General features: G+C 36.7%; 1 protein-coding gene across 2 annotated transcripts in view; it reads left to right on the top strand.

Annotated features, from left to right (window-relative positions):
• Window positions 1-11,026, top strand: part of EED (embryonic ectoderm development) — a 36,129-nt gene extending 25,103 nt beyond the window's left edge. Inside the window, exons 10-13 of one of the 2 annotated variants that reach the window (XM_030918766.1) lie at window positions 1,377-1,451; window positions 9,265-9,423; window positions 10,204-10,277; window positions 10,682-11,026. In XM_030918766.1, coding sequence (XP_030774626.1) covers window positions 1,377-1,451; window positions 9,265-9,423; window positions 10,204-10,277; window positions 10,682-10,808 — 435 coding nt within the window. In that variant the 3' untranslated portion in view covers window positions 10,809-11,026. The remainder of the gene's footprint in view (window positions 1-1,376; window positions 1,452-9,264; window positions 9,424-10,203; window positions 10,278-10,681) is intronic. The other variant, XM_010356022.1, reaches the window with a different exon arrangement.
• Window positions 11,027-15,447: the final 4,421 nt, after the last annotated feature.

Genomic DNA, 15,447 nt, shown 5'->3' with positions numbered 1-15,447 from the left:
TGATATATTTAGAAACTTGTTTTAAGAATAAAACATGCCATTGAAATATAATTCTTTGTGCTCCAGTAAGATGAGTATAGTTTTATAAGGTGATAGTGTTCTCTGATACTCAGTATTGTTACAAGATAACCAGTAACTAAAGCCAACAGAATTGGCTTTTGTTTTTATTTTTTTGTATCTCTGTGACTATTTTAGTAAAATTTTATTTACAAAAACAGGTGGCTGGAGTTGGCTTGTGGGCTGTATTTGCCAGTCCCTGCTCCTGTTGATGGATTTATACAGATTCTCCTCAGTTTATGATGGTATTACATCGTGATAAACCCATCATAAGTTGAAAATGCATTTAATACACATAACCTACTGATTATCAGCTTAGCCCAGCTTACCTTAAATGTGCTCAGAATTAGCCTACAGATTGGGCAAAATTATCTAACAGAAAGCCTGTTTTATAACAAAGCATTGAATATCTCACATACTGCATACTGCTAGCCCAGGTAAAGATCAAAATTGCAAATTCCAAATACTTCAAAATTGCAGCTGTTTTGTACCATTTTGGTAAAGTTGAAAAATTGTAAATCAGACCATTGTAAGTCAGGGACCATCTGGGTGTGTGTCTGGGTGTGTGTGTGTGTGTGTTTGTGTGTGTATCTGTATTTTTTTGTAGCTGATAATTTAGAGAAGCTGTTGGTGATATTACATGAGCATTTAGGATTATCAAATTTGGTGAAATTGCTGTCCAGTTTCTTTTCTTGATGTGAATTTCAGGCCACTTCACATTTTCTTGGGCAGAGCCTGATTTACTTTTTTCTTGGCTTTATGTATAAACTGTTTTTTTTCTTTTTTCTTTAAACTTTTGATCTTCAAATAACTTGATTCATAGGATGTTTCAAAGATTGTTCAGAGAGGTCCCATATGATCTTTATCCAGAATCCAAAGTTTATATCTTATAAAACTGTAATACAGTATCAAATCCAGAAAATTGACACTGGTACAATGTGTGTGTATAGTTTTATGTCATTTTATCACGTGAATTTTGTCATTTCAAGAATGGTACAGTTTGGGACCTTTTAAGATTGTTTTTTTCCACTCAGACCTTTGAGATCCATCCAAGTTGTTGCCTGTATCAGTAGTTCGCCATTTTTATTGCTGAGTAGTATCCCATGGTATGGATTATCATAGTTAATTTATCTATGGTAGGAGGTTTTGGTCGTTTCCAGTTTTGGGCTATTGCAAATAAAGCTGCTAATCAACAGTTGTGTCCAGGTTTTTGTGTGGACTTAAGTTTTCATTTCTCTGGGTAAATGCCTAGGAGGGCAATTGCTGGGTCATGGTTAAGTTTGTTTAGTTTTTTAAGAAACTGCCAAACTATTTTCCAGAGTGGCCGTGCCATTTTACATTCCCACCAGCAATGTATGAGAGATCCAGTGTCTCCGAATCTTCGCCAGCATTTGGTATTGTCATTATTTTTTATTTTAGCTGTTCTGATAGGTGTGTAGTGATATCTCATCGTGGTCTTAATTTGCATTTCCCTGATGGCTAGTGATGTTGAACATCTTTTTCATGTGCTTATTTACCATTCGTATATCCTTTTTGGTGATGTCTCTTCATATCTTTTGCTCATTTTCTAATTGGATTGGTTTTTTGTTGTTGTGTTGTTTTTTTTTTTTTTTTTTTACTGTTGAGTTTTGAGAATTTGAATATATTCTAATATGAATTCTGTATCAGATACATAGTTTGCAAATATTTTCTTTCAGTCTGTGGCTTGTCTTTTCATCCTCTTTAATAGGGTCTTTCACAGAGCAAATGTTTTTAATTTTTATTAAATCCAGTATATTGATTTTTTAAAATTATTTTATGGATTATGCTTTTGATGTTGTGCGTAAGAACTCCTTACCAAGCCATAGACCTTAAAGATTTTCTCCTGTGTTCTCTTGTAAAAGTTTTATACTGCTAGTTTTACATTGAATATGTAATCCATTTTGAGTTGATTTCCTTATGAAGGTGTGAGATTTAGGTTGAAGTTCCTTTTTCCCCTATAGATACTCAATTGTTCCATCAGCATTTGTTGAAAGACTATTCTTCCGCCATTGAATTGCTTTTGCACCTCTCTCAGAAATTGTTTGGCTATACTTGCGTGGGGCTGTTTCTGATTTTCCTGTTCTGTTTCATTGATCTGTATATTTGCCCCTCCACCAGTACTACATACACAGTCCTCATTATTGTAGCTCTATAATTTTTCTTGGAATCTAATAGATTTCTCCCATCTTTATTTTTTTTCATAATTGTTTTGAGCTATCCTAATTCCTTTGCCTTTCTGTGTGTACATTTTAGAAAAATGTTTTCTACATTTATAAAAATCTTGCCGGGAGTTTTTTTGAGGAGAAGGAGTTTTTGAGTGGAATTATATTAAACCTGTATATATAATTTTGAGGAGAACTAATACTGTGCTGAGTCTTCTAATCCATGACTGTGGTATGTCTCTTCATTTATTTACATCATCTTTGACTTTTGTCATCAGCATTTTATAGTTTTTAGCATATGAGTCCTGTTTTTGCTCTATTAGATTTATACCTAAGTATTTTTTAAGCAATTATGAATCGTATATTATTTTCCATTTTTATGTGTTCATAACTAATATATAGAAATATAATTGATTTTTGCATATTGATCTTGAATCTTGTGCCCTAGCTAGACTACGTATTCAAGGTATGTTTTGTGATTTTCTCTGTAGACTATCATGTGATCTGCAAATAAGGACAGTTTTATTTCTTCCTTTGTGATCTATATGCCTTTTCTTTTTTTGCCTTATTGCACTGGTAAACTTTCAGTCCTGTGTTGAATAGCATTGTTAGGAACAGATATTCTTGACTTGTCATTCAGTCTTTCACAATTAAGCATATTAGGGTTTTTTGTTGTTGTTTTGTTTTGTAGGTATTCTCTATCAAGTTGGAAAGTTGAGAACTGTTTCCTGTTCCTAAATTTTTGAGCGCTTTTTCATGACTGGTATTTTGTCAGATGTGTTTTCTTCATCAGTTTATATGATCATGTGGTTTATCTGCTGTTGCCTGTTAATATAGTCGATTATATTGATTGGTTTTTTGAATATTGATCCAGCCTTGGAACCCTGGAATACATTCCTACTTGATCATCCTGTGTAATTTTTTGTATTGCTGAGTTCTGTTTGCTAGTATTTTGTTAAGGACTTTTGTGTCTGTATTCATGAGGTATGATACCGGTCTGAACTTTTTTTTTGGTAGTGTTTTTTTCGGTTTTGGTATTAGTAATACTGACTTTATAAAACGAATTGGCAAATGACCTGTTTCCCATTTTCCAGAAGAGATTGTGCAAAATTAGTGTGACTTTGTTTTTTTTGAGACAGAGTCTTGCTCTGTTGTGCATCCTGGATTGCAGTGGTGCAATCTCAGCTCACTGCAACCCCCCACCTCCTGGGTTCAAGTGAGTCTCGTGCCTCAGCCTCCCGAGTAGCTTGGATTACAGGCGTGAGTCACTCACCTGCTAGTGTTACTTTTTAATGAAGTCCATTAACTTAATGGTTATAGGGCTGTTCAAATTAACTACTTCATTTCGGGTCATACTGGGTGAGCTATAGTAGTTTGTGCTATTTGAGGAATCAGTACATTCCATCTAAGGTAAAATCTATGTATACAGAGTTGTTTGTAATATTCCCTTATTATCCTTTCAACATCTGCTAGGTCTGTAGTGATAGCACGTTTCTTTCTCTTTTTTTGAGACAGGGTCTTACTGTGGCTGTGGTGCAACTGGCTGTGGTGCTCACTGCAGCCTCGACCTCCCAAGCAATCCGCTCACCTCTGCCTCCTGAGTAGCTGGGACTATAGGCGTGGGCCACCATGCCTGGCTAATTTAAAAAAATTTTTTTGTAGAGATGAAGTCTTGCTGTGTTGCCAGGGCTGGTCTCATTTTTGAAATTGCCAGTTTCATTTTTGAAATTGGCAGTGTAGGTCTTTTTTTGGGTCAGTCTTGCTAGAAGTTTGTGAATTGTATTGATCTTTTCAAAGAACTAACTTTTTACTGTTTGTTTTCTGTTGTAAATGTTATTTATATCTTCCTTTTTGTTTGCTGTTGGTTTATGTTGCTCAACTTTTATCAGTTTCTTAAGATGGTAGCCTAGGTTGTTGAGTTTTTGAGAATTTGTTTTATGGCTCTATTTTAGATATATTTGATGGGAGCTTGAAAAGAGTATGTGTTCTGTTGGGTGGAATGTTGTATAAGTGTTTATTAGATACTATTGGTTGATGATGTTGAATTCTTCTACATCCTTGTTTGTTCTCTGTCTACTGTTTTATCAACCATTGAGAGACAGGTGTTGAAATCTTCAGTTACAATGTGGATTTTTCTCTTTCTCCTTTCAGTACTGTCATGTTTTGCAGTTCTGTTGTTGGTACAGTCTACATTTAGTACTGCTGTGTCTTTGGAATTGACTCTTTTTTCATTACTTCATCTTTTTTCAAACTTTTACTTTTAATCTCTGTATATTATAATTGAGTAAGTTTCTTGTAGATGATATAGTTGGATCATATATTTTTAAAATCTATTCTGCCTATGTCTTTTAATTGGTGTATTTAGACCATTTATATTTAAGCCTTAATATCAATCATTATTTTAAGTCTGCCATTTTTCTTTTTGTCTTTTTCATTTCTCTCTGAGTTTTTCCCCCCTAACTTTCTGGGTTACACGAATGGTTTTTAGAATTCCATTGTTATTTATCTATAGGAACTCATTTGTCTACTGTATTATCAGCATTTTACAATGTTTTTTTTTTTCTTCAGAAATAAGATCTTGCTCAGTCACCCAGGCTGGAGTGCAGTGGCACAGTCTTAGCTCTCTGAAGCCTGAAACTCCTGGCCTCAAGCAATCCTCCTGCTTCAGCCTCCCGAGTAGCTAGGACTATGGGCGTGCACCACCACACTCAGCTAATTTCTTTAATTTTTATAGAGGTGGGGATCTTGCTATGTTTCTCAGGCTGGTCTTAAACTCCTGGCCTCAAGTGATTCCCCTGCATTGGCCTCCCAAAGCACTGGGATTACAGGCACAAGCCATTTAAGTGAAATTTAGAATGCTTCCTTCCCTTTACATCACTGTCTTAAATATTTATTTATATTTGAGAACCATATCAGTTTTTTTGTTCTTCAACCATCAAACACAATTTAGAAAATCCAAAAGGAAAAGGAGAGTATTGTATTGACTCATTTTGCATGCTCTGTTGTTCTTCCTTACTGATAAATTCAAATCTTCTTAATTTTTTGTTTCGAAAACTTTCTTTAACCATTCTTTTAGAGCAGGTCTGCTGTTAACAGATTCTCCTAGTTTTTCTTTATCTGAGCATGGCCTCATTTCTTTATTTCTGAGGGATATATTCACTGAATATAGGATTCTGGCTTCACAGTTATTTTCTTTCAACACTTGACAAATGTTTTTGCTCCCTCTTTGGCCTCCATAGTTTCTGATGAGAAATCTGCTGTCGCTGGAATTGTTTGTCCCCTGTAGGTAAGAAGTTCTTTCTGTCTTAATGCTTTCAGGATTGTTTTCTTTGCCTTTAGTTTTCAGATTGAGCAGGAGTGTATTTAGTTTGAGGTTTGAGTATGATATGACTTGATGTGGATTTCTCTGGGTTTGTCTTGTTTGGGGTTCACTGACATTCTTGAATCTGTAGTAGACAGGTTTTGTCCCAGGTTTGGAAACTTTTCAGCCATTACTCAAATTGTTTTTCAGCCCTGCTGTCTTCCCTCATTTTGGGACTCTGATTATATGAATGTTAGATCGTTTGTTTGGTCCCTAGGACTGTCTTTTTTCTTTTTGTTTAGATTGGGTAATTTCTATTGTGCTGTCTTTAAATTTACTGACTCTTGACCCTCTCCTCTTTTGGTATTGAACCCATCAGTTGAGTTTTTTATTTGGGTTATAATAGTATATTTTAGTTATAAAACTTCCAGTTCATTCTAAGTATGTTTGTGTTCATTGAAGCATTTTTATATTCCTGCCTTAAATCTATGTCAGATCTGACATCCGTGTTATCTCAGTGTTGACATCTGTTGATTATCTTTTTAAAGCTGATTTTTGTCTTTCTAAAGTTGATTTTTATGATTCTTGGTATGAAGAGTGATTTTTGATTGAAACCTGGGTATTTTGGGTATTACGATACTCTGGACCTTATTTAGATCTTCTCTTACAGCAGGCTTTCTCTGATATCTTTTCATCTGGGGAAGGGAGGCGCATTGTGTTGTGACAGGTTGGGGTGGAAGTCCAGGTTCCTCACTCAGTTGACTTGGTGTTGGTGCTTCATTACTGCTCAGTGGGGGTGGGAGTTAAGGCTCTTCCTAGGCCTCAGCTGATACCACTCTAGCTGGGAAGGGCCAGGATGCCTAATTACTGCCCCCCCTAGTGGTCTCCATTGACACTGTGGGTAGTTGGTGGCTTTACCAGTGAGTGGCTATGAATGTCCTAACTCGATTAGGCCTCCTCTGATACCACCCTAGCCTGACAGGAGGAGGATCACCCCATTGCTATAAGAGGTACGGGGAGAGTCATGGGATAGGCACTTGGGGTGCTTAGTTACAAGCTGAGCATGGGTTTTTCACTGGGCTTTTGCTGGTTCAGGTGGAGATGGGTCCACAGATTTTCCTAGGGTGTTTGGCTGGAGTAGAGCATTGTCATCTGAAATTTTTGTCTTGTTAGGCTGCTACTTTTTTTGGTTCCTTGGCTAGAAAGAGCAGGCTTTTGTTGTTGTTTTTGTTGTCTTCACTCATTAGCATTTCTGAGTTGCTGCCTTCTCTCACATCCAGTCTGGTATACATAAGGCAAAAGAAGACCCAGGAAACTCAACAGTTATCGTTATGTTCCAAGGTTTCTAACTTGTTTGCCTTTTCTCTACCTTTTCAAGTCTTATGTTTGCTTTATGTATGATACTCAGATTTTTTTTTTTTTTTTTTTTTTGAGGCGGAGTCTCGCTCTGTCGCCCAGACTGGAGTGCAGTGGCTCAATCTCCGCTCACTGCAAGCTCCGCCTCCCGGGTTCACGCCATTCTCCTGCCTCAGCCTCCTGAGTAGCTGGGACTACAGGCGCCCGCCACCTCGCCCGGCTAGTTTTTTTGTATTTTTAGTAGAGACGGGGTTTCACCATGTTAGCCAGGATGGTCTCGATCTCCTGACCTCGTGATCCGCCCGTCTCGGCCTCCCAAAGTGCTGGGATTACAGGCTTGAGCCACCGCGCCCGGCCGATACTCAGATTTTTAAGCGGACGGATAGGAAAAAATACGTCTGCTCCATTGCTCCAGCAGCAGAAGTAAAAAGCCATTAGGTTTTTAAAATTTCTGCTCTTAGAACTTAGATCTCTGGAAAGGATTTCTGAATTTTAGGTGGTAGGCTGAACTGAAATATATTGGTGGTCTCAAATCTGACTCTGCATCGGAATCACTAGGAGAATGTTAGAAAAATAGATTTCCTAGACCTCACCTTCAGAAATTCTAAATCTGGCACAAGGCCCTGGGAATTGGTAGTTCTAAAAAGCTCTTAGTAGATGATTTTGAAATGCAGCCATCCATTAGCTCTGGCAACATCTTTTTACCTCACTTTGCTTTAGTTTTTCCATCTAGGGACTCCAGTACTTAAAAATTCTTTACCGGTGCAGTTAGTAAGAAGCACTTGAAGAGCTTTTTTTTTTTTTTTTTTTTTTTTTTTTGTGAGATGGAGTCTTGCTCTGTCTCCCGGGCTGGAGTGCAGTGGCCGGATCTCAGCTCACTGCAAGCTCTGCCTCCCGGGTTTACGCCATTCTCCTGCCTCAGCCTCCCGAGTAGCTGGGACTACAGGCACCCGCCACCTCGCCCGGCTAGTTTTTTGTGTTTTTTAGTAGAGACGGGGTTTCACGGTGTTAGCCAGGATGGTCTCAATCTCCTGACCTCGTGATCCACCCGTCTCGGCCTCCCAAAGTGCTGGGATTACAGGCTTGAGCCACCGCGCCCGGCCTTGAAGAGCTTTTTTACAGTTTTTCTGCTTTGGCCTTTCTCTTAGAGACTGAATCAGTAGGGGCTGAGATGAATCTTTTGAGAAAACTCCACAGACTATTGATCCAATTTTGCATTTAGCCAAGAGTCATCACACTAGGTGATTTCTAAGGTCCTTTACAGTTAAAAACTTGAATAACAGATGTCATATAACGCTAGGATTTAAAAAGTCTAAATAAAAAAGGTAGAGAAGAAAAAAGAATGTGTTGTCTCCTCCCTAATCTTCAAATGGCCATACTATTAAATTATTTAAATGCCTGTGAACCCCACAGGGCTGCCACCTGTGACTATATTATGTAGGCTGTCCAGTAAAACTCTAGGGGCACTGTTCACTTACATGAGGATTTCTGAATCCTGGTGCTATTTAGTTTAGGCCAGATAATTCCTTTTTTGAAGGGGGTTTCCTGTGCCTTATAAGATGTTTACTAGCATCTCTGGCCTCTACCCATTAGAGCACAGACATATTGCCAAATGTCCCTTAGTGGGCAAACTACTGACCTAGATAGTAATATGAATAGTGCCCACAGTTTTGTAATTTTTTCTCATTGTATTCTTTACCACTTACTGCTTAGGTGTGTGCATACAAATTTGATTTTATAGGAGAGGAAAAGTGTCTTGATGTTAAACAACTGCTATACTTGCCTTCAATTGCCCTATTTATAACCTGAGTTCTAAGGCCATTTATATGAGTTCATCAAATTTCCTAAGATACCTGTTGAGTACCTACTGTGTGGCACAGATACTGGATGAAGGAATAATAGTTAATCAGGTAAAGAAAACCACCTGTGATTAGAATTGAAATGGGAAACTGCAAACTAGTGAAGTAAGCAAGAGCCAGATTAATGCCGGATTATGAAAAGCCATGTATTCTAATTCTGTATGTTTGTAATTATACCTTTGCTATAAAACACTGCAAGTCTCTGGGTGTCAGAGTATCTAGAGCTGAACTTGGTTTAACTTGGAAGAGAAATGTTGACTTCCAAAATGAATATTTCAGAAAATGTGATTCTTTTGTATTATCGAATTCTGTTGATAATCGGATTTCTTGTCCTTAAGTATGGGCATTGAGTGTAAATATAAATGAATGTACATCACTGTACTTGATAGATGGATTAACCAGGTTCTAAGAGCTGTGAATTCCAAAACAATAGAAAAGCCTTGTTTTTACTTTGTATGATTCAGTTCCACATTAACATTTCTTTTTCTCATTTCTCTCTCTGTTTTAGTCTTGTGAAAATGCCATTGTGTGCTGGAAACCTGGCAAGATGGAAGATGATATAGATAAAATTAAACCCAGTGAGTCTAATGTGACTATTCTTGGGCGATTTGATTACAGCCAGTGTGACATTTGGTACATGAGGTTTTCTATGGATTTCTGGCAAAAGGTATCAACGTACTTTTACATTTTGAAATGATCTGACTTGTGAAAGACCATTGTAATTCTAGCTTTTTCTGTTGTGTCCATGTTCTTTTTCCTCTACAAATCTACCCTGATGTTTTGTATTGATTACTTTGCCCTTTGATGTTATTCATCAAATACTTTGGTGTTATTCATTCTGCTTTTGTGGCTCTGCATATGATCTGCAGTGCTTACTTTAAATTAAATTGGCAGTTAGGTATCAATGGTGGAAATTAGGTATTTATGTTCCATAACATAAACATTACCATAACATTACTAAGACTTAATGTTTTAGTAATTAGATTGTCAATCTACGTATGTAACTGTTCCCTAGAGAAAAATCAGGATAGAAGACAGACAAAATATTAGTTACCTAAAAATTTAAAGAAATATATTGTTAGGATTTTGTGGTAACAAATTACTTGGGTATTTATTTCTGTAAGAAAACTTTGGAAGAGCTTTCCACAGCTTTTGCTGTATTTCTTGAAGGCAGAAGAAAAAGTAAGTATCATGCTAACAATGTAAATTTGTAAGGCCCTTCATAAATTTGCAAAATGCCTTCTTACTTGCTCAAGACACTTGTGATGTATTAATTGGTCTTATTTATATTTACAAATCAGGAATATAAGACCCAAAGAAATAGTCAAGAGCACAGAGGCTGGAACTGAGCTTTTTCTGAAACAAGAAAGCTGTCTGAGGATTCCTCCAGTGCTTTAGAACCTGGTAATTTTATTAATTTGATGTTTTTAAAAATATGTTTATACAGATGCTTGCATTGGGCAATCAAGTTGGCAAACTTTATGTTTGGGATTTAGAAGTAGAAGATCCTCATAAAGCCAAGTAAGTATTTAGAAATTTCTGTTCAAAATTTCAGGCTTTTTCTCCACAGTTGTATGCCAATGTAGAAAAGATCATTTATATTTGCAGTGCCATCCTTAAGTCATTTTTAACATTTACTGTTTTCAGAGTTGAAGTTAATTTTTATTCCAATAATTTTTGTTTTTCCTAAGTACCTTGGTGACAAGTTATTTCTCGTTTTTATACAAATTATATAGTGCTTGTTGAACTTAAAATATATCCAAATTTTATAAAATTTGAGACTGACTCTTAGTGAAGTATATTCTGGTTTTAAATGCTTTTCATATGAGTTGGAACATCTGCTTATTTTCTAATCCACTGTTTTAGGGTAGACACTGACAACGTTATGTGTGGTCTTTAACCTGTTGTCATGTTTTTTTCCCTAGATGCACAACACTGACTCATCATAAATGTGGTGCTGCTATTCGACAAACCAGTTTTAGCAGGGATAGCAGCATTCTTATAGCTGTTTGTGATGATGCCAGTATTTGGCGCTGGGATCGACTTCGATAAAATACTTTTGCCTAATCAAAATTAGAGTGTGTTTGTTGTCTGTGTAAAATAGAATTAATGTATCTTGCTAGTAAGGGCACGTAGAGCATTTAGAGTTGTCTTTCAGCATTCAATCAGGCTGAGCTGAATGTAGTGATGTTTACATTGTTTACATTCTTTGTACTGTCTTCCTGCTCAGACTCTACTGCTTTTAATAAAAATTTATTTTTGTAAAGCTGTGTGTTTAGTTATTTTCATTGTGGTGAAAAAACATTAAAAGTAATAAAATTATGCCTTATCTTTTTATAATGCTTGTTTTTTGTAGTTCTCTTAACCAGAGAAAGTTTTATAATACAGAGATTAAGTATAGGCTCTAGAACTAAACTGAATTCAAATCTTGGCTGTGCCACTACATGACCTTGGATAAACAACCTCTCAATGCTTGGTTCCTTGTGTATAAAACAGGGATAATAATACTTGCCTCAGGGTTATTGTGAGGATCAAATGATTCGTTATGTGTGAGGCAGTTAGAACAGTATTTGACATATAATAAGCCCTAAATATATTTTAAGTGTTTATAATTATTGGAGATTATATTTCCTATGGTTTTATATTTTTTAATGATTTCTTACATAATAGTTTCATAAGTAATATTTAGAATTCTATAGAGTTAGAACCTATGATAATGTTTGACTGTAACCTTTCTTTATAGTTTAAAAAAATATTATTGCCATTAGATTTGCAACTAGGCCATTGATAACCTTAGAGGAGATATCATTAGAGCAAAGGAGGAGAGGATATAGAAGCTTAAATTCAGTGGGTTGGATCATGAAAGAGATGGCAAGTATGTTCATGTAGTGAGTTGTTGCCCCTTTTCTAGAAAGTTGTTACTGGCTAAGAGAGATTAAGTAGATTGAGATCATAAGGTTGGGAATAGTTGGTTATTTTGTCTCCAACATAAGGCACATTGCATTTATTTGTGGGCAAAAATTCCCTAAAGAGTGAAGACCAAGATCACATGTGGAGGGGTTAACTTGAAGCAGAGGAGTGAAGAAAGCCGGAATGATCATGAAGCTAAGGTTGGAGGTGAAATGAGGTGAGCCAGAGAAAAATACAAAAGACTGAATTTTGTCAGGTTTTTAAAAAGACTCCTGAACCTTGTTTCTATAAATATGTATATTTTTAAAGTTTGATTTTGATATTGTACAGTATTTGACACTGCCCCTTCTTGAGCTATCTCTGAAGCACAGTTTACTTACCTGGTAGTAGTATAATGCTTAAGTCTGAATAAACAGGAAAACGAACTGCCTTTTACTGTCTGGGTCCAATGGACCCTTCAATTGTTTTTTAGAAATTTTAATAGGAACTTTAAGAAGTAAACCTTTATAGCAAGTAAATTCTTATGTACAAACATCAAAAGACAAGGAATACTGTCATAGCCTTTTAGCAAAATGAGATTTCCTAGGTTCTTGCAAAATACTGCATGATGAAATCCTTCCTGTTGCATGATTAACTAGGTGAGAATGTCATCTTTCCTTTTGGTTCTTAGAAATGTATTATTCACTACTCCATTCTTGAGGTTAGTTTTAATTTTTTTGGAGACAGTCTCACTCTTTTGCCCAGTCTAGAGTGCAGTGGTGCAGTCTCAGAGGTCTCACTGCAACCTCTGCCTCCCAGGCTCAAGTGATTCTCGTGCCTCAGCCTCCCAAGGAGCTTGGATTACGGGTGTGTGCCACCATGCCCAGCTAATTTTTGTATTTTTAGTAGAGATGGGGTTTCACCATGTTGGCTAGGCTAGAATATCGAGTGTTAAAGTTAGTGCAGATGGGCTGGGTGCGGTGGCTCAATGCCTGTAATCCCAGCACTTTGGGAGGCTTGGGTGCGTGGATCACGAGGTCAGGAAATCGAGACCATCCTGGCTAACACAGTGAAACCCCGTCTCTACTAAAAATACAAAAAAAAAAAAAAAAAAAAATAGGCGTGGTGGCGGGCACCTGTAGCCCCAGCTGCTGGGGAGGCTGAAGCAGGAGAATGAGGTGAACCCAGGAGGCGGAGCTTGCAGTGAACCGAGATCGTGCCACTGCACTCCAGCCTGGGCAACAGAGCGAGACTCCGTCTAAAAAAAAAAAAAAAAGTGCAGATAATGAAAGGACCAGGAGTGAGAACTCGGGCCAGTTATCAGCCACATTCTTTATACTCTATGTTTGCCCTCTCTCCTTTCCCTGAAATACTGAGGAAGTAACATCTCTTTTCCTAATGGATGCTATCCAGAGGGCCACCCCACACCAGTTATCTCATTAGCCTACAAAAACACATTCTTTTCACTCAAGTGATCTCAAGGTTCTTAGAAGTTGCATCAGGAAATGGAAATCAAGAAGAAATTGTTTTTAATTGACAATTGTATATATTTATAGGGCACAATATGATGCTTTATACATATATACAATGTAGAATGAGCAAATTGGGCTAATACATCCATCACTTTTTTCCTCATCTTAAAGGAAAAGCCTCCAACTTTTCACTATCAAGTATGATGTTAGTTATTGGCTTGTCACACATGGCCTTTATTGGGTTGAGGAACATTCATTCCTTCTATACCTATTTTGTTGGGGGTTGTCATGAAAGGGTGTTGAATTTTGTCAAATGCTTTTTCTGCATCTATTGTGATAATGTACAGTTTTTGTCCTTCATTCTGTTCATATGGTGAATCACATTTATTAATGTGCATATGTTCAAACATCCTTGCATCCCAGGGATAAATCCCATGTGGTCATGGCAGATGATTCTTTTAATGTATTGCTGAAGATGATGGTTTGCTAGTATTTTGTTGAGTATTTTTGTATTTATGTTCATCAGGGATATTGTTTCTGCTAGTGTCCTTGGTCTGGCTTTGGTATGAGGCTAATACTGGCCTTGTAAGATGAGTTTGGAAGTATTCCGTGCTCTTCATTTTTGGGAAGAATGTGAGGATTGGTATTAATTCTTTAAATGTTTAGTAGAAACAGAAAAGCCCAGTGTTGGGCTTTTGGGAGACTTTATTTGTTAACGGTTGTAATATTTCCTCTTCCATTTCTGATTTGAGTCCTTTTTTTCTTATTAAGTGTTATAAGGGTTTGTCAGTTTTGTTTAGCTTTTTATTCTTTCATTTTTTTTGTTTTCTATTTCATTTATTTCTGCTCTGATCTTTGTTATTTCCTTCCACTAACTTGAGGTTTAGTTTGTTCTTTTTCTAGTTCCTTGAGGTGTTGAGGTTTGCGTTGTTGGTTTGCAATCTTTTTTAATGCTATACACTTCTCTCTTAAAACTACTTTTGCTGCATCTCATAAGTTTTGACATGTGTTTCCATTTTCATTTGTCTCAAAGTATCTTTATATATGTTTTTAGAGTCGGGGTCTTGCTATATGTTGTTCAGGCTTAGAGTTCAGTGACTTCGCAGGTGCAGTTACAGCTCTCACTGCAGCCTCGAACTCCTGGGCCCAAGTGATCCATTCCTGCCTCAGCTTCCCAAGTAGCTACGACTGTAGACATGCATCACTGTGCCAGGCTTTCAAGAGATCTTTCAATTTCTCTTTTAGTTTTTTCTTTGACCCAATAATTGCCCAGTGTATTTCTTACACAGTGTCTTAGGAAGGATAAAACCAGCTTTGATATGTTGGCTATTATGTTTCTGAAAAGACAAGACAGGGTGGTTTTTCTTAACTCTGTACTTGAAAGTTTCAAACATATAGAAGAGTGAAGAAAGTAGTGAATACGATGTACCAAGTCAAGCTTCAACAATTATCAGTACATAGCCAATATTGATTTATTTATACATCCACGCCAGATTGTTTGGAAGCACATCCCAGACTTCATTTTATCTGTAAAAATTTACTCTGTATTTCCAATAAAGACTTTAAACAAAATATCAATACCATGCTCACACTTTAAAAAGTAGTTTCTAAATTATATATGCAGTTTATTTAGAAGTATAAAGAAAAAAGTAAAAACTACCTTTACTACCCAGAAATAATTGCTTTTAGTGATGGGATATACTTTGTATGTGTAAGTTTAAAGAATTGTGATTGTCTGAATATATTGTTTATATGCTGCATTTTCAGATTCCCAGTAATTCTTAACAGATTATTCTGTTTGCATATCTTTTAATACATTTCATGAATGTACCATTATCTATTTAATTCCTTGTTGTTGGACATGTTCATTGCTTCCAGAGTTTTGCTATTATAGATATTTTGATTAACAGGCCAGTACACAAGTCTTTGTGTAACTCTCAGGCTCATTTTAGAATTAGGGTATTTCTTTCTTATTAAGTTTGTACCAAATTACACTTGCGCCAACAGCATATGGTAGTGCCCATTTCAGTTTTGTTGTTACTAGTTTCCTGTGTATTATCTCTGTAGATCAGGGTGCTTTTTCTGTAAAGAGCTAGATAGTACTATTTTAGGCTTTGCCATACAGTCTCGTTATAACTATTCAACTCTGCTGCTGTAGGGTGAAAGCAGCCATAGACAACTGAGTATGGCTGTGTACCAATAAACTTTACTAACCAAAACAGGCAGTGGCAGGGCATGGTGGCTCATGCTTGTAATCCCAGCACTCTGAGAGGTTAAGGTGGACAGATTGCTTGAGCCCAGGAGTTCGAGACCAGCCAGGGCAACATGGT

Source organism: Rhinopithecus roxellana, chromosome 15 (genome assembly GCF_007565055.1).
Source record: "Rhinopithecus roxellana isolate Shanxi Qingling chromosome 15, ASM756505v1, whole genome shotgun sequence".
In the NCBI taxonomy this organism is placed as follows: domain Eukaryota; kingdom Metazoa; phylum Chordata; class Mammalia; order Primates; family Cercopithecidae; genus Rhinopithecus; species Rhinopithecus roxellana.
This window is presented reverse-complemented; position numbering and strand designations above follow the sequence as displayed.